Below are 25789 nucleotides of genomic sequence, written 5' to 3'. Positions count from 1 at the left end.
GTTCCTTTGATTTGGTTTTGTTTCCCTTTTTTTAACATTGCAGCTGACAAAGGTGAGGATACTTTGATACAGTACAGGCCAAAAGTTTGGACACACCTCATTCAATGAGTTTCCTTTTTATTTTCATGACTATTTACATTGTAGAGTCTCACTAAAGGCATCAAAACTATGAATGAACACATGTGGAATTATGTACTTAACAAAAAAGTGAAATAACTGGAAACATGTCTTATATTTTAGATTCCTCAAAGTAGCCACCCTTTAGTTTTTTGATAACTCTGCAAAACTTTGGTGTTCTCTCAATGAGCTTCATGAGGTCGTCACCTGAAATGGTTTTCACTTCACAGGTGTGCCTTGTCAGGGTTAATTATTGGAATTTTTTCCCTTATTAATGGGGTGTCGACATCACCCTAACCCACCATCAGTTGTGTTGTGCAGAAGTCAGGTTGATACACAGCCGACAGCCCTATTGGACAACTGTTAGAATTCATATTATGGCAAGAACCAATCAGCCAAGTAAAGAGAAACAAGTGGCCATCGAAAACTGTCCCCAAGTGCAGTCGCAAAAACCATCAAGCGCTACAACGAAACTGGCTCACATGAGGACCGCCCCAGGAAAGGAAGACCAAGAGTCAGCTCTGCTGCTGAGGATAAGTTCATCCGAGTCACCAGCCTCAGAAATCACAAGTTAACAGCAGCTCAGATTAGAGACCAGATGAATGCCACACAGAGTTCTAGCAGCAGATACATCTCTAGAACAACTGTTAAGAGGAGACCGCGCAAATCAGGCCTTCATTGTCAAATAGCTGCTAGGAAACTGCTGCTAAGGAGAGGCAACAAGCAGAAGAGATTTGTTTGGGCCAAGAAACACAAGGAATGGACATTAGACCAGTGGAAATCTGTGCTTTGGTCTGATGAGTCCAAATTTGAGATCTTTGGTTCCAACCGCCGTGTCTTTGTTTAACGCAGAAAATGTGAACGGATGGATTCTACATGCCGGTTTCCAACCGTGAAGCATGGAGGAGGAGCTGTGATGGTGTGGGGGTGCTTTGCTGGTGACACTGTTGGGGATTTATTCAAAATTGAAGGCATACTGAACCAGCATGGCTACCACAGCATCCTGCAGTGACATGCCATCCCATCTGGTTTGCCTTTAGTTGGACCATCATTTATTTTTCAACAGGACAATGACCCCAAACACACCTCCAGGCTGTGTAAGGGCTATTTGACCAAGAAGGAGAGTGATGGAGTGCTGCGCCAGATGACCTGGCCTCCACAGTCACCGGATCTGAACCCAATCGAGATGGTTTGGGGTGAGCTGGACCGCAGAGTGAAGGCAAAAGGGCCAACAAGTGCTAAGCATCTCTGGGAACTCCTTCAAGACTGTTGGAAAACCATTTCAGGTGACTACCTCTTGAAACTCATCAAGAGAATGCCAAGAGTGTGCAAAGCAGTAATCAGAGCAAAGGGTGGCTATTTTGAAGAAACTAGAATATAAGACATGTTTTCAGTTATTTCACACTTTTTTGTTAAGTCAATAATTCCATAAGTGTTCATTCATAGTTTTGATGCCTTCAGTGAGAATCTACAATGTAAATAGTCATGACAATAAAGAAAACGCATTGAATGAGAAGGTGTGTCCAAACTTTTGGCCTGTACCATATATATGCATCATTGTTAATTTATTAAAATTCATGGATCTATAACTTAAATGTATCTAAAGTAACTAAAAACTAATCTTTCCCTCTAAAATGGTGTGTTAGAAGTTCAGTAAAAGTACTTTTACATTATACTTAAGTGCAGTACTTGAGTTAGTACTTGTTGCAGGGTGGGTGTTTGCCTCCAATAAAAGTCAGTGAAAAGTCCAAGGTGTGATATCCACGAAACCATTGTTATGAGACCAACATGTCCTTGAGTTTGTGTTTGTGATAACATAAAGTGGAGCAAAGCGCTCCCTCTGCTACTGTCAGTGGTTCCAGTCACTCCTCCAAACTGGGAACCATTTAGATAAACATTCCCTACATTCAGACAAACATGTATAAAGTACTAGAGACCCAGCCTTGAGTTAAAGTACAAGTGCTCTATCAAAAAAGTGACTTGAGAAGAAGTTGAAGTACTCTTTAAGCACCACACTTAAGTAGAAGTACTAAAGTATTCAACATTTTTTGTACTTAGTTTATTTTAAAATGTACCACTTAATTATTGAAAGTAAATATACAAGTATTGTGTTATGTAGTTATTAAAGAAAGCAGTCAAAAGTTATCATATTGTTTATATTATTTCAAATGTTTAGCCTAAAGGACACTCCCAATTCCTCCGGCTGTAGCAGCAGTACAGGACAGGGATGTACAAGAGCACCTTAAAGGCGCTGACACACCCCCACCCTCCACCTTGACTTCAGATACATTATTAAGGGACCACTAAGGTCTATATAAAAGAGACTTCAGTTACAGTATTAGGGGACCACTAAGGTCTATATAAAAAAGAGACTTCAGATACAGTATTAGGGGACCACTAAGGTCTATATAAAAGAGACTTCAGATACAGTATTAGGGGACCACTAAGGTCTATATAAAAGAGACTTCAGATACAGTATTAGGGGACCACTGAGGTCTATATAAAAGCATCCAAAGAGCACCATGTCATGGGACCTTTAAGTACAGCAGTGAAGTAGTTCTACTTTGTTACTATACATCTCTGTATTCAGAGGATTCAAAATCTTATTTTCTGTTTGTCAGTAATCATCAGTTTGTCTTCTCCCCCCCATCAGGTTTGAAATTAAACTGCCATCCCTTTGTAGTCATTAAAAATACTTTTTACTTCACTGACCTGCCCATTATGTCATTACAAAATCATGCCGTGCAGCCGTACTTTGTTTTACCAAACTCTGTATTGAATTGTAGATTAAGAATTAAGATTCAAATACAGAAAGGACTTTGTTGAATTGTGTCTCAAAGGATGGCCATAAAAAACATGGAGTCTTGGGTTTGAAAATTCACTCAATGTAAACATCACATTTCATTTATTTACATCTATTTTTAAATTATTTTTTTTTTGGCATTTTAAGCCTTTAATTCCACAGGACAGATGAAGAAATGAAAGGGGAGAGAGAGAAGGGGAATGACATGCAGCAAAGGGCCACAGGTCGGAGTCAAACCTGCGGCCGCACATTTCTGGTAATTTGCCAATGTTAGCCAGCAGGCTAATTTTCAACTGTAGTCCTTTGGCCACATGTTTTGAGACCAGACCAACAGGAAACAGCATGACACATGAGTACGGGTTACAATTTACAAACAGAAGTAAACAAGCAGTGTTGGAAGAAGTATTCACATCCTTTACTTGAGTAAAAGTACTATACCACGCTGTAAAAATACTCTCATTGAAACTGTTACTTAAGTAAAAGTATGTTAGTATCATCATGTAAAAGTATTAAAAGTAAAAAGTACTGAATGCAGAAAAATCCTCACATTTTAGAAACTAGAAACGATCCAAACAGTTCTGTGTCTAATCATTGCAGCCGTTATAATGTTGGGTAGTTTAATTTATAATTAAACATTGTATTTTATAAACTATGTGTGTTTTGTGTGCAAAAAACTTATTTTGCAAAGTAACTAAAGCTGTCAGATGAATGTAGTGGAGTAAAAAGCACAATATTTCTCTCTGAAATTGAGCGGAGTAGGAGTAGAAAGTGGCATGAAAAGAAAAAGACTCAAGTGAAGTACAAATACCTCAACATTTGTACTTAAGTACAGTACTTGAGCAAATGTACTTGTACTTGAATGGAATGGAATGTTCCATTCCAGCACTGTCAACAAGACACAATGAAGAGAGCAAGAGCAACGGAATAAGCTTTCTCAGCTTCAATGAAGAGCTGGAACAACATGATGCCGAATATCAACACATGTTGGTACCTAAATGACAGAATAGCTCGATTGCCAATGACTCATCTATATGATACTGTCGGACACCTTAAAGCTACTGAGGGGGGAAAGAATAGTGAAAGCTGCGTGTTGAGTTCATTTCATCCTCACACATCTCTTTTCTCCTGCACGGATATGATCTCATAGCCTCATGAGACCGTCCTGATCTCGCGAGCTCCAGTTTTCCACTCGCAGATCAGTTTGGAGCAAAATTTGGAGCCGTTAGCCAAACCACCGGGCCAATCAGCGTTGGTTTTGAGGTGGGTTAGGTGGTGATAGACAGATGGTTTATCCAATCAGCTAACCAGTATTTTCAGACAGCGGTAGCCCTAATTCTGTTAGCTGCTCGCTAATGCTTTTTTTCTCTTGGGTCCTTCTTTTGGAATATGGTCCGGGAACCTGAAATGGTGCCTTTTATTCCTAAATTCTGGTTACACAAACGGCAAATCTCCTTTACCGACATGTTGCTTGCATGCTGAGCTAACGAGCTATGCTTTGCCTGCAGCAGCAGGGGCGGGCTTGTGGTTGTATTTTCATACGCTTCGTGGATCTGATTGGTTGATTTGGCCCGTCTATCACCAACATAGGTGATAGACAGATGGTTTATCCAATCAGCTAACCAGTATTTCCGCCCCTTCCCAAAAGTTCTCCAACGGAAAGTTTCCAGATGGATATGCCGAGCAAATGCGAAGCGATCCATCTGGCGGAGTCAGGTTAATGATCTCAGCCAGCAGAGCAATGTAACTAAGTACATTTACTCAAGTAGCAGTAGCGGAGTGGCAATCGGGAGAGTCGGGAAAGTTCCCGGTGGGCCGGTAGTGTTTCGAGGCGGCGAGGGCCGGTCTGATAGTAGTTATACGTTTCAAGTTCTTAGCAACACCATCCGGTGGCCTGGTGTGCAGCCTCTGCTCAACCCGTATGACTAGCCGCAGCAGCCTCTTATTTCAATACAAACACAGGCTAATCAGAAAGCACTAACGAAGTGCAGGTCACAACCATGTCTAGGATTTTCAGAAATATAGGGGGATCAGTGAGCGGCCCCTCCCCAAATGGCATAGCCCTGGTCGGCCTATGACGTGAAGCCATCAAACACCTCTTTTTTTCCCCCTCTATCTAGTCTATTGGTAAACAGACAGTGTGTGAGTCTGATGATGGAAAGCCAAAAAAGAAAAAAGGTGCCGCTGAGAAGGTCAGACTCAAAAAAGGAAAGAAATTATGGAGGGGGAGGCAGCGAAATGCTCCAAAATGACCGACATGTTCCGGGCATCAACGAGTAAAGATACTACATGTGAAATAAACTTTGCTAAGCACCTAATGTCACAGATAGGCACAGATGGGAATTAGCACAAGCTACCAGCCAGCCCCCCCCACCTGCAGGGCCGGTGGTCTACGAAATTTCCCGGTAAATTTTTTGGTCCCACTCCACCCCTGTCAAGTCTAATGTACTTCAGTACAAATTTGAGGGACATTACTTGAGTCTTTTCTGTTCATGCCCCCTTTCTACTCCGCTACATTTCAGAGAGAAATATATATTTTTTTGTACAGCTTTATTTACTAATTGCTTTACAAATTAAGACTCTTGCACCCAAAACACACGTAGTTTATAAAATAGGTTTTATTATAAATTAAACGACCCAAAAATGTAACTACCTACAAGTACCGCTGCGTCTTTCATCCTCAGAGGGTTAAGTAACATTTTCCATGAAGGAATTTAAAGTGTGGTAATAGTACTTTTACTTAAGTGAAGGATCTGAATACTTCTTCCACCGCAGGTGTTGTGTCACTTCAGGGTGTGACTGCAGCTCTAAGGAACATAGTGCAGATGGGAGCGTCCCAGTGATACAACCTTTACTACACACACACACACACACACACACACCTGAAATAGCTTACACAAGACGTCTGAGTTTCTTCCTCAGGTATGCGGCTAAACTACAGTATACGTCAGCATTATTCTCAAAAATGTTTCTGTCTGACTTGCTTTTGTATAATTAGTTTTCTCATGTTTTGTGAGTGTCTTTTCTTTGTGTGTGTATCATAGAATTGAAACATTTCATTTACATTTTCTTTCATGTTGCTGTGTTTTCTATGTGTGTAAATAAATAGAATAGAACTTTATTGATCTCTGGGACAATAAAGTGCATGGACATAGTGCTACAAACTGTTACTTCACAACATAGACGTAACAGAAAAACCATTATAAAATCAACATGAAATAAAATCAACATAAACATAAGATCAACAAAGCGTCCTAGGACACAAAAGAAGGACACACATGGCAGCACAGACAACACAACATTCTAAGAATTTACTGTAATAATTAAAGTGCAAAGTACAAAACGTGCTGGTGTATTTATACATTTTAAGACAGTGGGAATTTCATCCAAGTGTCTTTAATTCTCTAGCCGTGGGTATAATGCCTGAAGATGTGAAGTTTCTGCGGAGAGAGTTAGGGATGCCAACAGGCAGTAGGAGAGGAAGTATTCAATTCCTTTACTTAAGTGAAAGTACTAAAACCACAGGAAAAAGTCCTGCATTAAAAAGGTTACTTAAATATAGGTGGGGGTAAGCAGGGTTTTCCCTAAGGCTTTGGCGCAGCACCAAAGATGTCCCAGTTGTCCACAGTCGACTTCTTTAGCAAGTTTTTTATTATCTGCTCTAGCTTTTCCACTGTTTTAAACACAGACATGAAAATAATAATGGTCCAAAATTTTAGGAAATTGCATTTTTTTAAATTAAAAAAAACTTTTGTTGAGGACCCTTAAACCCTCCTGCCAAAGAAGAGCACCTAAGTCTTCCACAAACCGAAGGAACACACTGTTATATAATTGAAACATTTCATTTACATTTTCTTTCATGTTGCGGTTTTTTATGTGTGCAAATAAACACATACATTTTAGGAAAGCGGGAATTTCATCCAGGTGTCTTAAATCTTTCTTCTTTTGGGGATAATTGCTGAAGATTTGGATATTTGGGGAGTGTAAAGGATGCCAACAGGCAGTGGTGTCCCATTTTCTCAATTGATTGTTTGGTTCTAAAAATATTGCACCCAAGATGCGCCGGTTTAGATACCAGCGTTTATTTCCGTCATCAACCACAGCCGAAATAACTGCAATTGCCACTTGTACCTGTTGTGGAAGTCCCAGTCTCGGAAAACCAAACACCACCCTGTCTGGGTTTATACAATAATCCGTAAAGATTAGCATTTAAAAGACTCCAACGCTACTTGAGAACCAGATTGTGCCGTGATGTAACGGCTATAGGATCAAAAGGAAGCCAATCTGTAAAAAGTGCTTGTTTCTGAATGGCTTTTGGTTGGACCAGGGCCATGTTATGCGTGATAACGTCAATGCTGATAGGCTTTTTCAAATCGGCGTCACGTTAATTTAGCAAATTATGTGAATTTCGTGAGCTTGAGTCACCTGCTGCGAATTCGCCTCTTTGCATTGGCTTTGCATGTAATCACACCGCACGGAATGTTTGGTGTGAACACTCCATAAATAAATATATGTAATATTTTGTCAAGGCAATCCATCTAATGTCATGTCTAGTTAATAGCAGGCTTGGACCCAAAAGTGCAGAGTGTGGAGTCATGGAGGCAGTGAGGTTTATTAAAATAAAAAGGCTTACAACAAAACGTGTTCTAAGACAAGCAGGAAGGAAAAAGTAATTTCAAACACAAAATTCCCAAAAACACTTAGTGTCAGACAGAGTTGAGGCTTGGACCCAAGTGCAGGAAGGCGAGGAGGAAGCAGCAGTTTAAAATAACAATAATTTAATTATAACACAAAGAGAACCTACAAACGATGTAAACTAGTAAAGTCCAAACAAAAGAAAAACCAAGGAACACGAAAGGAACGGGGAAATCCAAGAACTCGAAAATATAGCTTACACTGGAAGGAACTCAGACAAAAGACTGACGAAAGCACACAGACTAAATATACATGTAAACGATGGTGAAACAAGGGACAGGTGACACAAGGGCTGGGGAACAGGTGAAAGACATCAGGGCGGGGCAGAAAAGGTGGGAAAACACAAGACAGGAAGTTAAACAAGACACGACATGGGAGAAACAGCAAGACTACAAAATAAAACAGGAAACTAATTATGAAACATACACAACAAGGTAAAAACACAGAAGACAGTAACTTGAGATGTAAAACAATATACATAAATAAATCAACATAATAAAATTACAACAGAAACCCACAACCGTGATGATTACAAAACTGAAGACTTCCCTAGTGTGTTCGCCATTTTGTATTGGTGTTCGAATTCTCCGCAGTTAATTTCATTCACTATATAGTCCACTATAAAATTCCCACAATGCACTGCTAATTTGAGTGTACTGTACATTCGATGTACACCACATTTTACTCCAGTATACGACAATGCAACACGTTTGTGTTTTCATGGCGGAGAAGAAGCAGCAGAAGGACCCACGGAAAACTGAAAAGGAAAAATGGAGCGGGCTTTTGTTTCTAAACAGTGGAAACGTTGATTCAAAAGCGCTTTTGCACACCTCTTTTCTGGGGCAGGTGCGTCGGAAAAGGTAAAAGGTTAAACAAGAACACTTGTCGAAGAAGTCCCACACACTCTACGTTACGCTCGCAAATATTTTATTTCACAACGTTTCGGTCACACAGCATGCAACATACCGTATATACAACCTTTGACTATTCTTCTGAGTGCTTGATTTGTTTCAGGGAGATATTCCGTCTCAAAAATAACCGTCGCATCTACAACAAAACGATAACGATATTTTCAGTGAATGTCCGAAATCTCATTTGGTCGTTCCCTTTATAGATCACTATTTAATAAACACTATATACAGTAGGTAATAGTGAAGCCAGCTAGATACTAAATACACAAGGTAACGAGGGACAGGTTACATGAGGGCTGATGAACAGGTGAGACACATCAGACAATCACAAAGGCGGGAAAACACACAAGTCAGGAAGTAAAACACGAGATGACACAGGAGAAACATAGATTACAAAATAAAACAGGAAACTAACTGACATGACGCGCAGGACAGGACTACAGAGGCACATGAGGGACACACGCAAGCACAGAAAACTCGTATGGTCTAAAGTTATATAAAACTTAAAGTCCAAAGCCCGCTGGCCATAGAGCAGGACCGTCCATGACATCTAATTGTCAAGATATTTCACTCTGAACCACAAATGTCAACCTCATGGTTGCGCTAGAGGAAAAGTCAGGGGGATCACCAAAGCCAGCGGGATGTATCCCCATGGGGATGTCTGTACAAAGTTCTGCAATCCATCCAATATTATCGAGATATTTCACTCTGTACTAAAGTGGAGGACCAACCGACAGGCTGACATTGCCATCCCCCCGAGCAATTAACCTGAAACTGACCTCTCTGTGGAGGGATTTTCGGTCCTCAGTCTTTATTTAACCAGGTGGCTTGGATGAAAAGACATTTTTCAGGAATGATGAAAAAAATCATAATCCTAAAACTAACTAAAAACATACTCCATTCAGCAGTGTTTGAGGACAAAAACACTATCATAAGCAAATAAAAGGGAAGTGTGACTGTAAGCCAGCATGGTCAGAGAGATGATTTGCTCTGGGTTTATTCTTATCTGCAGGTGAGTTGACAGCTAACTCTCAGTATCACAGTAAAGACACTGACCATTTACATGCACGTAATATTCTGGTTTTTACACAATAACACAAGCAAACTAACCAATGGAGGCAGCGGTAGACCAGTATGTCCTGTGTTCTGCAAAGTAAAGTTACAGTTTTTGTCAAAGGAGTTTTGTGGCTCTGAAGAAAGCATGGGTAACAGCTTGAGTTCCCTGTAGGAAAGGGCTGTCTGACGGCATAGTGAAGCGCTGAAAATATTCTAAATATAGCGTACACTTAAAGGGATATCATCACAACAATTCAGAGATGACCAGGGTCAACCCGGGAACAATGCATAGAAATGGTTGGGGCTTTCACGTCATAGTCAGTGAACAGCTAACATCACATACTCCAGTCCATACCAGCAGAACTAATGTTTTGTAGCTACTTCAAATGGTCATTGTACAGTGGCGAGAGAGAGAGAGAGAGAGAGAGAGAGAGAGAGAGAGAGAGAGAGAGAGAGAGAGAGAGAGAGAGAAATAAAGCTTATTTGATTGTTTCGCAGTGATTACGTTCTGATTTCTCTTCCTCTGCATATTTATTGCAGCAGCTGGACAAAAAAGTAGGTTACTCTAGTATCCATTCTTGACTATTTTAGGACAAAGAGAAAACATTTGTCATTGTTTGATTCCATTAAAAGTAAAGTTGGGCTTTGCTGTTGTCTTCACAACTCATTTTAAAATAGACAAAAAAAAAAAAAAAAAGATTCGCGCTACGCAGCATCTGCACTGAACTCCAGTCTGCAGACGCGTATGTGTCGGCGGTGCAGAGAGAATTTAACTAAACTTATTTTCATATGTTGACGTTCTCATGCTGGGATTTTGGAGGCAGTTTTGCCTGAAAAACTCAGCTAGCGCTCCGCATAGCGCTCTGCATCATGCTTGTTCTGTGTTGTTATAATCAAAGTGTGCGGTGGTGTGCCCCACTGTCATTTCCCACCAATCATATAATTTGTCCCGCCCCAGTCTCTTAGTACTGTGTCCCGCCCCGTCTGTTAGTGACCCTGGTCGTGGCCAATTCACACTAGAAATTGACCCTAGTCGACCCGGATCCGGTAGATTGAGGAGGGTTACCCCATTCAGATCGGCAGTCGACCTGGGTATAACCCTGGTTGAGCCATCAGTGTGAAAGGGGTATGATTACGGATGTAAATGTCCTCCCTACGGGTTTATGGATAATGGACCTTTTTCACGGCAGACATTTTGACTTGTCATAGTAGGAAAAGCACAGCTGTAATTGATAACCTTTAACGATGGCTCAGTTCCATCAAGGGTCCCAGTAAGCCATTTCAGTGAGTCAGCATGCACAATACCAGGGCCTCTCCTAAGTGGAATGCAGCCATCAGTAATGGTTTCGAATACGCCTGTGCTTTTCCTACTATGACATGTCAACATGAAAAAGGTCTATGGTACGTAGATTGAGAGCCAGCCAAACTCCATTCAATAATGACATGTGAATCAGGAAGTTAGCGTCTGAGCTCTTGACCTTCAATGTCTTTCATGTTGGCAACACATTGATCTCATTGAAAAGAAGTGAAAGAAATTACCAGAGGTGTCAAGTAACGAAGTACAAATACTTTGTTACCTTACTTAAGTAGAAATTTTGGGTATCTATACTTTACTGGAGTAATTATTTTACAGCAGACTTTTTACTTCTACTCCTTACATTTTAAAAATAGCCTCGTTACTCCTATTTCAGTTCGGCTTGTTTTCATTCCGGCTTGTCATCGTTAAAAAACACACAAAAAAAAGAAAACCTATCCAGATAAATCGCGCCATCCGGATAGAGTGAATTTGATTGTGGTTGGATGAGAAGTATAAACATATACCATTCCGACACCCTATTGATTTGTACGTGATCCATCGCACCTGCACAGACCCGGTGCTAATACGGCACAGGTGCCTTAACGACCGTTATCTACCGGACAACAACGCGGTGCCTTATTTAGGTGCCACTTAAATGCCTGCGCTTCTCTCTGATGCTCCGAAAACGGATGTTAGAGGGATCTGAAACATCGCCGCACGGGACGCTAGTTAACACTACACTCGACAGCAGGTAACGTTAGCCTACCGTTAGCTAGTCAACACTACACTCGACAGCAGGTAACGTTAGCCTACTGTTACCTAGCAGCTGGAGTAAACACGGTTAAAATGCTGACAGCTAAACGGTGTAAAAGTGTGTCTGTATTTCACTGGAGAGGATTCTAACACTGACTGTTGCTGCCTTTGTCTGAAAAACACAGACTCAGAGATGTGTCACCTTTTTCAGCCCTTCTGAGTTTGCAGGTATGATTTTAATTTAACATTAGTCATTATGGCCTTTAGAAAAATGTTTTTTGTGGAGGTGGGGTAGTGCACTATTAGGCCCCTGTGGGGCGGGCTAAGCTTTTGTCCTTAATGGCATTTTTTCCCCCTTACATTACTTTTACTTTTATACTTTAAGTAGTTTTGAAACCAGTACTTTTACACTTTGACTTGAGTAAAAAGCTTGAGTTGAAACTTCAACTTCTACAGAAGTCTTTTCAAACCCTAGTATCTGCACTTCTGCTTGAGTAATGAATGTGAATACTTTTGACGCCTCTGGAAATTACAGCGTTTTACACAATCATGTATGGAGCTAATCTGCTAGCATTACAATGATCGAGGCTACGAACAAATACATGCAGAGCAATAACCCAATTCTCTGGTACATTGAAATGTAAATGGCATGATGTAAAAACAACATGCTTAGGCTCTGAGCCTAAGCATGTTGATCATGTAACACTAGCTGAGCCGCTCAGTGTCCCTTCACGTCGGATACACTGTGTGTTATCTACACAGCAACATTCAAGTGCTTAACTGCATGTGCTCAACTAAACATTCCCAAAAACAATAGTGTTAGGCATCACCTGTCACAAACACCCTTCAACACAGGCTTCTATACAATTGTAAACAGCCATTGCTTTCTTAAGCATTACAGCTGAGGTTGGAAAGCGATTGCTTCTGGTGCTGGTGCATTGCTGGCAAACAGAAGCATGAGGATGGGAGGCTTTTAAAAACTAAAAAAAAAAAAAAAAAAAAAAAAAAAAAAAACTTTATAAACCTCAAACTCTATTTCCTACTTCCTGTTTCCTGCTTCCTGTGTGTAACACACCTGGGGCACGTTCAATCTCAAAACCGCGTGCACCGGTTTGCTACGGTTTCCTCGGAACGGTGTGCAACGGCTTTGAGATATTCAATTTCAATTCAAATTTTATTTATAGTATCAAATCATAACAAGAGTTAGCTCAAGACACTTTAGACACTTTTACTTCACAGATAGAGTTTGTCTATACCACACTCTCTCTCAATTTACAAAGAATCAACCATTTCCACGAGCAAGCATTTGGTGCAACAGTGGAGAGGGAAAAACGCCCTATAATCAGTGGGTGCGTCTCTCGTTTATTGGCTGTGTCACAGGTGATACCCAATCAGCAGAGACGTGTAGGTTAACTTAGTAATAAAAAGCCAGAGTGCTTGCGCACACAGAGTGTTCAACGCCCATTTCAGTTTAATCCAACTTTTTTTATATGTTTTGTCGGGGCTGAACGTAGCCCTGCATAGAAAAGTCCAATAGGTGGCATAACTTCACATGATTCCAGGCAGAGGACAGAACAATGGATCAGTAGCTCATAAGATTAAAAAAATCTGAACTATCCCTTTACAGTAACATTCTATAAACAGAACTTAAACTGTAGTCCTTACATCTAAATAACAAATATAACTGGGACAATAACCCAGGTCATTTGTCAGTGCCGATTCCAAAGCAACTCATACATGCATGTGTGCCTAATCTGCCATATCGCACATATCATGGACACTTAATGCAAAGCTGGTTTCCCTTAACTTTAAACGTCAACTTAGCAGGTCATCTAATCAATAATCATTTTTATCAAGATCATCATATCAGTTTAGGCATGTTAGCACTAAACACAAGTACAGTTGAGGCTGATGGGAATATTGTTAATTTTGTAGGTGTTTGGTCATGGGTAAGTATTGGACATGTGAAAATGTTGACCTGATGATGGTGCTAGATAAAACAATTGAATAGATCAGCAAAGTGATTACAGTTCATCCTGAAGGCGACAAGAATGTCTGTAGTACATTTCATGGCAATCCATCTAATAGATAAATATTTCAGTGGTGGACAGACCAAATGACTAACAGTGCCATCCATATAGCTTTACTACTCACATAGGCTAGTAAACTGCTGCTGGAGTGTCCTTGCGCCAGATCACCAGAAGCCTCATGTGGGTCGTGTCTTTTTGTTTTAGCGTTAAATAGTTATTTTCCTAACATTTAACCGTAATGCAGTTGTCCTGTGCAGTTATTGTAGGAATAAATCATTTGAAAACATTGCCACTGAACATAATAAGAGCTTTCTCTGATTCGCCCGAGATCAAGATTTTATTAAGCATTTTGAGTTTGAAATTTAATAATGGGCATTTTTTTACAAAAGAGCACACTTGTGTTATTGTCAAAATGATGTAATTCCGGAAATGTAATGTTTTATATGGCTGATAACATACATTTAGCCCAAACAATATCAAGACAACCAAAAAAATGATGGAAAGATGATCTGTGATGACAACAGTTATCCACCAGCCACACCTGATGACTTTTGGCAGCAAACTATGTAAACCAACCGGGTAAAACAATTAATCTCTGACTGAACAGGTTTAAAAAATGTTCCAACATTCCTGGAAAAAAAAAAAAAAAACATCTGTCAGATGAAAAGCAGCAGAGCTCTGATCAGTGTTTATAAGTGAGACGAGGTCAGACTTCCACCCTTAGGGATTTATTGGGATTTTCCTCTTTAAAAACAGAAGGGGTGTGCCCTGCCTTAGTAAAAAATGTACACTTCTAGCTCTCAAGTAATAAGGACTTGAAATCCCTCAAAACCAAGTGAAAGGACCACAGGAAGAGTAGCTGAGGTTCTGCATCAGCTAATGGGGATCCTTATAAAATCAAAGTATGTGCAGGATTAGGTGGCATCTAGTGGAGAGGTTGGGGCTGCAACATACTCCGTACCCTTCACCTCACCCCTCCCTTTCCAAGCATGTACAGTAGTAGAACCTACGGTGGCCTTCAGGTAACAAAAATGTGCAAGGGCCTCTCTAGAGCTGTTCTGGACTACTGGTGAAACATGGCTGTTCAACATTCGCAGGCTCCGTGCAAAAGGATAGGTGCTAGATTGTAGGTACCGAATGTGGTTTCCAAACGTAACTCGTGTACTGCACAAGCGCCAACACACGGACGGTTATTTGAACCATTCTACAATGCAACATTGAGGTGAATACATATGTTTTATATTACATATCATATAGGATTATATTTATAATACATATATTTAACCTAACCTAAACCATGTCTTTTAACGTAACCTTAACCAATCATAGCTAGCAAGCTGCCAACTTGGTTGGTTTGGTAACTAAAATGTAGCATCATATGAAACTAATCCGATAAACCCCTTCGGAGGAGTTGAAGAAAAAACTGCATAATGGTCGAATGGTTGGGCAGATCTAATGAAAGTAACTTGGAAATATGAAAATGAGCGTAATGTGGGTACCAAATTTTGTGAATATTGGAGCAACTTGAGCAAACGTGAGTTTGAGTATATTAAAAAGTCATCAAAATGTGTTCTAAGTTTTGAGAGAACGTTTTTATGCATCCTAAAGCCCTTAAACACGTGATTATAAAATGAAAATGAATACATCAAACCCAAGTAGTCAAAAAACAGGTCTAACAGGTTCTTGAATTTTCTATTATCCCAAGTCCATCAAAAATGTGAAAAATAACCTTTTCAAAAACAATAGGTTCCTGGCACCTTCAGTTCACTTCCGGTATTGTGATACCTCAATGATACATTTCTCCTCGTCAGCATCACAGAAGAAGATATGCGATCACCAGACAAGAGAGTAGTGAAGTGGGAAGGGTTATTTCAGGCATCCCTGGTTCCAGAAGTAAAAGTCTTGTTCATTTTCTCATACTCATTAGGTGACTGACAAATCCTCATGGCTAGGATGGACATGGAACTCTGGTTAAATCATCAATAAAACAGATGAACCGCATAAAACATTGATCAATTTTAAATCAGTTCACTTTAAGATTCTGGATACATTTTTTATGAATTGAGGAACATGGTTTATTCCCAACTGCAATGATTAAGGATTTTGAATTTGCAACATCTCTGATTCTTATGTCTGACTGGCTTCTTCTTCATAGCAACCTGTGGCATTCTTGACCAGTAAAAGCTTGGATAGATTGTACAGACTCAGACAGGAATATAGCAAGTTGCAGTAATCTTCATGGCAGATGAAAATGATAAATATTTTTTAAATGTTGCGAAGGTGCAGGAAGCAAGATTGAACAAGAGACTTTGCATGATGGTCAAAATTAAGCTTGCTGTCAAAGATTACATATAGATTTCTATGGGATTTAATGCAGGAGGACCGAGAACATGTGGGGGACATGTGATTAATGGATAAGACACTAACTTAGATAGATCTGCGAGTCATCTGCATAGAAATATATCAAAAAGCTGCAATAAGATCCCAAAGCAATGAAACAGAAAGCTTCTGCCACTATCAGCTAAAAATATACTAGATACTAGAACTAGATTAAAATACTTCTGGAGCCAGGGCCTCATCCAAAGATAAGACACTTTGTCATTGTAGGCATAAATCCAAATTACGGTTGGTAACTTCCAGTGCCCAGCAGCAATATAGAACGAGAAAAGAAAAGAAATAACAAAAACTAAAACAAGATGAAGCAAGAAAATAAACAATAAAATAATATTTCAACACAAGTAAGTGTTATGAGTAATAACCTGTTTTTTTTTTTAAGATTTGTATTGGATGAAGTTACAACAGTCAGGATCTGGGAGTATATCTGAAAATAATTTCTGCTTGTGTCGACACATTTGAGTGTTATCATGTGCCAAACCGCTGGTGGTGCATTGGTTTACATAGGAAACAAAAAAGGTGTGGTTATCGACATGCGTCATACGTGTCCTGCATGTTCCGGACTTAAGGGTTTTTAAGTGGATTTGATCGTCTTCTGTAGACTTAGACATTCGATCATCAGCGGAGAAAAAAAAAAAAAAAAAAAAAAGTCTTACTTGGAGGTGATGGCAACTGCAAGACTGACATCTGGTTTGTGGAAGTGACACCAGGGGCCTATTGCACAAAAGTAGAATAAAGAAATCCAGGATAAATGAAAAAAGCGCAGCTTGACTTAGTGTGATCCACTCATCGCGGCTTAATCGGTTGCACGTTTGCCGAGCCAGGATAAGTAGGTGAAGCTATGTCAAGCCAGGTGTACATAGCTGGGATAAGTGCACGTTCACGGATTTCTTAAATAGACCACGGTATCGATCACAGATTTACTGATACAGAAATGGAAAAGACGTGTGCAGCATATGTTTCACCCGCTGAGCAGCAGCTTCTAATGGAAATTTACGAGGAGGTAAAACATATAATATGCAAAAAGGGAAATACGGCTGTTATCAAACGGAAAAAAAGCCCGACAGACAATAGCGGACCGACTGAATACGTATGGATTTAAAAAAAAATCTAGGCCTATTAGTCACTCCACGTTTTAATTGCTTTAATATGCTTGTTTTATGTGTTGGTTTTATTGCTGTATCTGTTTTTATGTGCTAAATGTGCTGGTTTTAGTGTAAAGTGTCTTTGAGTAGCCTGTAAAGCACTATATAAATAAATAAAAAATAATTCTTGTTCCTGGGAAATTTATAAGGACTAGGCTTTAATTTCAAAGCTTATTCATAATGCGACAATATGTTTCACAACCATATGCACAGATCTCCATAAGCTATGTCTAATTCTAAATATCCTTCTACAATTAATGTTCATACAGAACAAGCTTGACTGGACAAAAACTAGAAAAAGAAGTGACTTCAATACACACTGTAAGCATATCTGTAAAACAATGTAGCCTGTTATTATTCATGTTTTTTTTTCTCACACCCAAGATGACAATGACAGCCCCAAAATAAAATTATTAAGAAGCTTTGTGACATTCCACCACATTCTCACTCCCATTTGGTAAAAAAGGACGCTTGATCAGGTGCCATTGTTGTCGTTATTCACGCTAAAAGTCCCCTTTTAGAGTCCGCTGCACGGTGTGGGAGGATCCCCCCGCCTCTCCCCGCGTTGCATGGGCAGGGGCACATTTCACGGGGACAGCAGCTGAGGAAAAGCCCATTTCCTCGTCCCACTTTTTACCATTACCATCTCAACAACTGCAGTAGTAGGATTTAAATCAAACTCGTGACAGCAATAGTGACAAGTAATGCATGTTAATAAAATGAAGCAGAACACATTCAGAAGACAACGGAATAACTGTTAAAACTCGTTTATTTCGGATCAGAGTGTCAGCTGATTTAACACATCAGACTCCAGGATTAATCTTAGCCTGCCTGTTAGCCTGCTCTGGACCAGGCTAGCTGCAAAGAATAAATCGCCATGGTTACTTGGCTGGGTTTAATTCAACCTGCTTTTGTGCAACCAAGTCAAAGCTAAATTCATCCAGGATAACCTGAATATCCCGGCTTAATCCCTTATCCTGGTTTTGTGCAATACCCCTCAGCTCATAAAAATGGATCATATAAATATTGTTAAACTGACGTCACTCCCTGTAGCCTGCAGGCAGAGAGAGAGATGAAACTACCTTGATGAGTCAAAATGAAGTCATCCTAAACTGAATGGCACAGGTTACTGCAGAGGCATCATCAGATCAGGAGGCAATCCCTTCAACTGAAGAACCAGATCCTCCAAACAAAAAAAATGATGTGATGTGTAACCTGTCCAGGCATGTTACAGCAGGGTGGTGAGAAACAAGGACTTCGTTTCACTCTGAGGTTAACAGAAATCCCCAGAGCAACAGAAAAGCTGTATAAAGTCCAGGTTTAACTGTGCTATGTAGATGTTGCAAAATTGAAGGAGATTGATAATGAAAAAGAAGATGGATGGAAGAAGATGAAGACTTTCACTGCAGTTATTTCAAATCTGTGTAAATCCCCAGCTAATATGCATCCATTGAAACAGATGTAAGGGTCTTAATTAATTTGCACAGTTTGAAATATGCTTATCCCGTTCAGTGTCACAAAAGACCTGCAATCCATCCCAGCATGCATTTGGTGAATTGCATTCAGTGATACACCCTGGGCAAGTTTTCAGTCCATCACAGGGTTGATACATATAGACAAGCATTTACACCGATGATCAATGCGTTATGTAGCCCCAAAGTTCTGACAGAATTGTTGTTTTTTTAAACTTTGTACTCTGAAACGGTCATCTTGTATGCACATGGTATAGCCTAGCTTAGCATAAAGACTGAAAGCATGGGGAAACAGCTCGCCTAGCCCTGTCCAAAGTGATAAAATATGCCTACCAGCACCGCTAAAGCAAACCTATAGGCACATTTTTGTGGTTTCAGCAGGTGCTACCAGAGACACAATGGTGTGTATACACAGGTGTCTGACATACTGTGAATCCACCTCTGGGTAGATTATTTCACTGTAAAGCCAGCTAACAATAGCAGAGCATGACTGTCTTAAGGCAGTGCTTCCTTCTAGGGCGTGTACGGCCCTGGTTGGGGAGGAATGTTTCAACTCAACAAAAGTCTCTTCTGCTGTTGTTCCAGTCTAGATCGACGACGTTTCATTTACGGCAGGGATCTTCAACAGGGGGTCAGGGACCCTTAGGGGGTCCTCAGCGTTACTGCAGAGGGGCCACCAACATATTGATAGCAAAGACAAATCGGCCTATTTGTGATTTTATTTTATACACACAACATTGATGACATAGCCATCCGCAGTTAAACTTAAGGATTCACTGTGCTACATGTATGTTTAACATACAAACATGATGTATAAATATATGAATATGTATATTGGATATATTTTAATACCTTAGTATTGTATGCACCAAAAAAAAAGATACGTGTAAAGGCTTAAAAGGTCCCATGGCATGAAAATTTCACTTGAGGTTTTTTAACATTAATATGCGTTCCCCCAGCCTGCCTATGGTCCCCCAGTGGCTAGAAATGGTGATAGGTGTAAACCGAGCCCTGGGTATCCTGCTCTGCCTTTGACAAAATGAAAGCTCAGATGGGCCGATCTGGAATCTTCTCCTTATGAGGTCATAAGGAGCAAGGTTACCTCCCCTTTCTCTGCTTTGCCCGCCCAGAAGTTTTGGCCCACTGTCAGTACCCGATCCGTTCCACCGGCACGATCCGTTCTGCACATGTGCAAGATGTTCACGTATGCCATGACATATGCACAGATGATAATACTCTTTTACGACCTGCCCGATCTGTTCCACGCTAGCATCCACCGGGATAGCTAACAGCTAATTCGGCTAACCGCTAGCCGACAGCTTGATTAAAAATAAAGTTAAGTCAAACATAATGGGAAAAGCAGGCTACAGCTAAATTAAGACTTTACAGTAATAACAATAAAGACAAGTATTGAATGATTGTATTTTAAATGAGCACAAGTAAAGTAGAACTGATGTAACAGTTGTTATATATGTTAACGTTTATTTTCAACCTTTATTTTGAGGGTCCTTTAAAGTTTACATGCTGTCTCAGCTAGTGGTTAGCCGAATTAGCTGTTAGCTAAACTAACGTTAGCTTAACTGTGGAGGCTAATGGCAGACCACTACAGTCAGCTAGTGGTTAGCCAAATTAACCGTTAGCTAAACTAACCTTAGCTTCCTGGTGGAGGCTAACGGCAGACCGCTATAATCACCTAGCGGTCCGCCGAATAAGCTATTAGCTAAACTAACGTTAGCTGGAGGCTAGTGTGGGAACAGATTGGGTAGTGTCGTAAATCCTTGTACCACAGCGCATGCGTGAACATCTTGTGCATGCGCAGAACGGATTGTGCCGGTGGAACGGATCGGGTACTGACACCCACCCATGAGAGAGAGAGACATCATGGCTTTCAAATGAGCAAAGTGGCAGTTGGTCAAGGCCACACCCCACCCTCCAACTTGCCCCCCCCTCTCTCCTCCTCAATAGCTACAGACACAGTAATGGCACATCCTAAGGAAAGCTCATTGTGGGACTGGCTCTAGCGGCTGTTATTCTGCACCAAGCCTGAATTTCGGGAAAGAGACTTCAGATACATTATTAGGGGACCACTAAGGTCTATATAAAAGAGACTTCAGATACAGTAGGGGACCACTAAGGTCTATATAAAAGAGACTTCAGATACAGTAGGGGACCACTAAGGTCTATATAAAAGAGACTTCAGATACAGTAGGGGACCACTAAGGTCTATATAAAAAGAGACTTCAGATACAGTATTAGGGGACCACTAAGGTCTATATAAAAGAGACTTCAGATACAGTATTAGGGGACCACTAAGGTCTATATAAAAGAGACTTCAGATACAGTATTAGGGGACCACTAAGGTCTATATAAAAGAGACTTCAGATACAGTATTAGGGGACCACTAAGGTCTATATAAAAGAGACTTCAGATACAGTATTAGGGGACCACTAAGGCCTCTATAAAAGAGACTTCAGATACAGTATTAGGGGACCACTAAGGTCTATATAAAAGAGACTTCAGATACAGTATTAGGGGACCACTAAGGTCTATATAAAAGAGACTTCAGATACAGTATTAGTGGACCACAAAGGTCTATATTAAAGCATCCAAAGAGCACCATGTCATGGGACCTTTAAGGCCGCCCTACATGTTATTGTAGGCCCAGTTTAATTTGCAACACAATTTTATGCAATATTAGTTGGGGGTCCCTGCTCCGTCTCTTTTTCAGGGAATGAATCCTTAACCTAAAAAACGTTGAACACCCCTGATTTAGGGGATTGTTCCGGTGCCGCTGAAGGTTCCGCCAGATGTCCCTCTCTTTTGGCCGGATGTCCGTCACCTTCCTCTTTCTTTGTGTTGGCATTTTAAACTCTGGTCGTTTTATGAGGACTAGGTTAACCGCTCCTCAGATCTCTGCAGGGTAAATCCAGACAGCTAGCTAGACTATCTGTCCAATCGTTTTCTGTTGCACGACTAAAACAACTTTTGAACGTATACAAGTTCCTTCCCAATGCTGCGTCCAGGGTTTAGTGCCACCCAAGAAGATTGTGATTGGTTTAAAGAAATGTCAATGAACCAGAGCATGTCAATGCCCTCCTCCGCAGCGCTGTGGAGGAAGGTCTTGCTTATTTCTGGGTTATGAAATAGAGGAGTAGAGTTAAATCACTGTAGCTAGCTAATCATACACGACCACAACCACAAATATGAAGTACATATGTCACAAAGTAGACATTTTCATCCTTTCATCATTTATCAATCAGACAGTTGCAGCTGATTCAAAACGTTGCTGCTCGAGTCCTCACTAAAACCAAGAAAGTGGATCACATCACTCCAGTACTGAAGTCTCTACACTGGCTTCCAGTGCCTCAAAGAATTGATTTCAAAATACTTTTACTGGTTTATAAATCACTAAACGGTTTAGGGCCAAAATACATTTCTGATCTGCTACTACACTATGACCCACCCAGACCTCTCAGGTCGTCTGGGACCGGTCTACTTGTTGTCCCCAGAGTCAGAACTAAACAGGGGGAAGCAGCGTTCAGTTTTTATGCTCCACATATCTGGAACAAACTCCCAGAAAATTGTAGGTCCGCTGCAACTCTGTTCTTTTAAATCCAGGCTGAAGACATATCTTTTTAATGTTGCCTTTCTTTAAATAACCTATTTTTAACTGCTCTTTCTTTAAAATTCTTATACTGCACTGTACATTTTATTCTTGTCTTTTAATGATCTTAAATTGTTAATTGTTTTAATGCTTTGAAATTGTTTTTAATTGTTTTCTGTTTTTAATGTTTCATGTTTCATGTAAAGCACTTTGAATTGCCTTGTTGCTGAAATGTGCTATACAAATAAAGCTGCCTTGCCTTGCCTTTAAATCCCACAAATGTTTGGTTAGATTTTAAAATGGTCTTCATATGGGTAAAAAAAAGCAGCAACAAAAGTACAGTTTATTTTATTAGACCAAATATGTCAATACTCAAGGCCCGCGGGCCAAATCCAGCCCCTTGCAAATCCGACCCGCATATCAATTTGGGATCACAACAAATTTTGGCCCGCCTAGTTGTGCGTCAAACTATAATTCCGCGACACTCAAAGCAGAATTTGATAGATTTGCCAACTTCAACTTCGTCAGTTAGCATATTCAGGCTGTGTGGCCTGCTTTTAAAAATGTTATCCTTGTTTTGCTTGATTTGCTAAACTCTACGATAGCTAAGAAAGTTTTTGCTGACATTTTTGGGGCTTTATGTAAACACAAACTGAATGTAAGAGGACTATATGGGACATGCAACAATATAGTCAAACATATTTGACTTTTCGATTAAATAAAACAATGTCAATAAACTGTATATTAAACTAAACTATAATAAAATTGTTTGGTGCTTAATGTGATTCTCATTTTCCAGTGTGGCCCTCAGTGAAGTTGCGTTTGACACCCCTGTATTAGATGGTTTAAAAAAAAGCTTTAAAACAGTGTTTTTTTTTTAGAAGGGACTGAGTCTTTACCTGGTCATGCGGGGAAGGGGGATCGGTGGTACCTGGTAGGTACGTCCGTGCAGTGCTGGTGGCCAGGCGTAGGTTACTCCTCGCTGTCCCACAGCCTGCTCCTTTATCCTGGGTTCAGCTCCGCGGTCCTTCGCACGTCTCACTGCACGCGTCGTCCTGCACCCCCAAAGGGTGTCTCAGCAGTTCCTGACCACCATCTAGTCTTGCACCACCTTAGGTCACTTCCCCTGAATCTGAATCTCCTTTGCTCTCTTCTTTATTTAATGGCGGGCTACAAACCAACTTTTTAGGTGCATGCAGCCGCTAACTACTGTATCTGGAGAATGCAACAACATGATCCTGTTAAGTTGACATTATAATGGAGAGAGCAAAATAATAATGATTTTAAAAAAAAACTACTCATTCTGTTCATTATCTTGTTTCATGTAAACATTTTAGCTAGATCTTTTCATTTCAGTTTGATTTTCTCCTATTTCCAACATTCCCTCCCTATTTCTACCACTTTGTCTTTCAATCCTTTCCTTTCTACATCAACCTTTTTACACCTAATTAACACGTGTTCTACTGTTTCCCTTCTTCTCTACCTGACAATTTTGATTCTGCCTTTTTCAATAAGAACAATGCACTCAACCCCAGAACACATATTAGTAGCTCCCATCTCACCTCTCTCCCCTGATTAGGAGAGGTGCATCAGGAGTGGTAGAGAGTGTCCTCGTGCCAATCGCAATCCTCTGCCTTGATTAAGAGATGCGCCTCAGGTGCGTTTGGAGGTGTCCCGAGTGTCTGTGCCAGGAAAGCAAAGGCTTCGTTTCAATAGTGGTTCAAAATGCCCTCATTCATCTCCCCTATGCACTTGCCCTCGGGGGAATCCCTGCCACCATCTTAAGTGTCGTTAAAATTGTCTGAAAAACTGAAGTGAACTTGGTGATATCAACTGTCGGAGAGCTGGGGGAGCGAGTGAACAACGATGGGGTATATCCCATGGCCCTTATTTGATGCTCCTCAACTCCTCGGTCCTCGGCTGAACCGGAAGTTGTTCTGTCCCTCCTCGGTGAAGGCCGTCTCAAAGCTCGTATTTCCAGTGTTGTGCCTGAACGCGTTCATTGAACGAAAACATATTTTGGCCGAACGTGAACTGCACGTACCGTATTACTGCCTGATGAACGTTACTGTGAACTGGTTCATTCTGGTGTCTGTGAACGGCACGCTTTCTCAGTTTAACTTAGTTCAATAGGGTGCCAGATTTCTATAGAGCCTTCCAGGCGAAAACACACCATAAACAGACCTTAAAAAACACCCAATCTGGCAAAACCAGCCACCAGTGTTGCACTGCCGCATGCGGCATCAGAACAAAAAGCAGCGTGGAGGCAACGAAGCAGCGAGGAGGCGTCGTATGATCATTTAAACGAGTTTTATGACAAGGTCGGTTAGGATGAGAAAAATCTGACATTTCTGTGCAAACTTTGCCTGCCAGCTTTTAAAAAGAAAATCCACACTTCAGTCACATCCACAGCAAACCTGAAACGGCACATTGAACTGATTGGATATGAAGATGAAATCTGACGCATAGTTTCAGTGTTAAAACTGATAGAATAATGGCTGTCTGTGGTTCTATATGGGCTGTGGCAATCATTTAGAAAAATCATAGCTCGCAGCAACATATGGAAAAAAAGAACTATGAACTAGTTCATTTTTGGAACTGTGAATGTAGTTCAAAATTTTGAAGTATGAACTATGAACTGAACTAGTTCATTTTAAAATTTGTGAACTGAACTTTGAACTAGTTCATGTAGAAAGTGAACTTTCCCCGAGGACGGTTAGCTTTGAATGCTTCCATACTTAAACTTCCATAGTAAAATAACCATATTTCCCAAAAAATATTCCTTTAACTGTGTCACATTTTTTTCCCTTTGTTTTTGTTGATCTGAGCAATATTTAAGGTTTCCCCAAACATCAACCAGTGCATGTCATTTCCCTGCACTCTGTAAAGAATGAAAAGAACGAGGCGTTCAAAGCGCTGCATTATAAAAATGGCACATTTATTGCTACAGAACGGTCATGAACATGAACCTCATTGAACCACTAATAGATGAGAACCAACAGGCAATGAAGGGCAATCTGTTGGGCTGGTACGAGGAAGAATAAAACCCTCAGCACAGAAATCAAAAAGAACCCGTTTCCCCAATACCTCCACTGATCTGGAATAAAAAACAGAGTGTAATAATAATAACAACATCAACAATAACAGCAACCATAAGGACAATAATAATTATATAACATAAAAAACTAGGTAAAAGAACACAACATTGACCAGGAAATAATGAAGAAAATGGAAGTGTAGAAAAATACAATGAAATAAAGATTGGAGGCACTCGGCCACACACTAGGGAAAGTGTGATTGCTGTGTTTTTTTTTTTATTTCTATATTTTTTTTCTGATATTTTGTATCGTCATCTGTTGCCGGCTGGGATGGGACCTTCGACCCTTCACACGGGACACCTCACGGGCTCGCCTTCTGTAACAAGTGGTTCAAACTAAAAATATAATAAAATAAAGTAACAAATTCGTTTTTTTGTCATTCACTTTTATACATTTCCAAAGAAAATTACAAAGTGT

The 25789-nt window shown here is 40.3% G+C and overlaps 1 protein-coding gene across 1 annotated transcript in view; it reads right to left on the bottom strand.

The window, feature by feature from the left end:
• The window catches only part of LOC114571289 (rac guanine nucleotide exchange factor JJ), a 111613-nt gene extending 87457 nt beyond the window's left edge, over nucleotides 1–24156 (bottom strand). The window contains exons 1-2 of the mRNA XM_028602173.1: nucleotides 24031–24156; nucleotides 23174–23281 (exon numbers count right to left, since the gene is read on the bottom strand). Coding sequence (XP_028457974.1) covers nucleotides 23174–23281; nucleotides 24031–24156 — 234 coding nt within the window. The remainder of the gene's footprint in view (nucleotides 1–23173; nucleotides 23282–24030) is intronic.
• Between the last annotated feature and the right edge of the window lie 1633 nt (nucleotides 24157–25789).

Source organism: Perca flavescens, chromosome 16 (assembly GCF_004354835.1).
Source record: "Perca flavescens isolate YP-PL-M2 chromosome 16, PFLA_1.0, whole genome shotgun sequence".
NCBI classification, from domain to species: Eukaryota; Metazoa; Chordata; class Actinopteri; order Perciformes; family Percidae; genus Perca; species Perca flavescens.
This window is presented reverse-complemented; position numbering and strand designations above follow the sequence as displayed.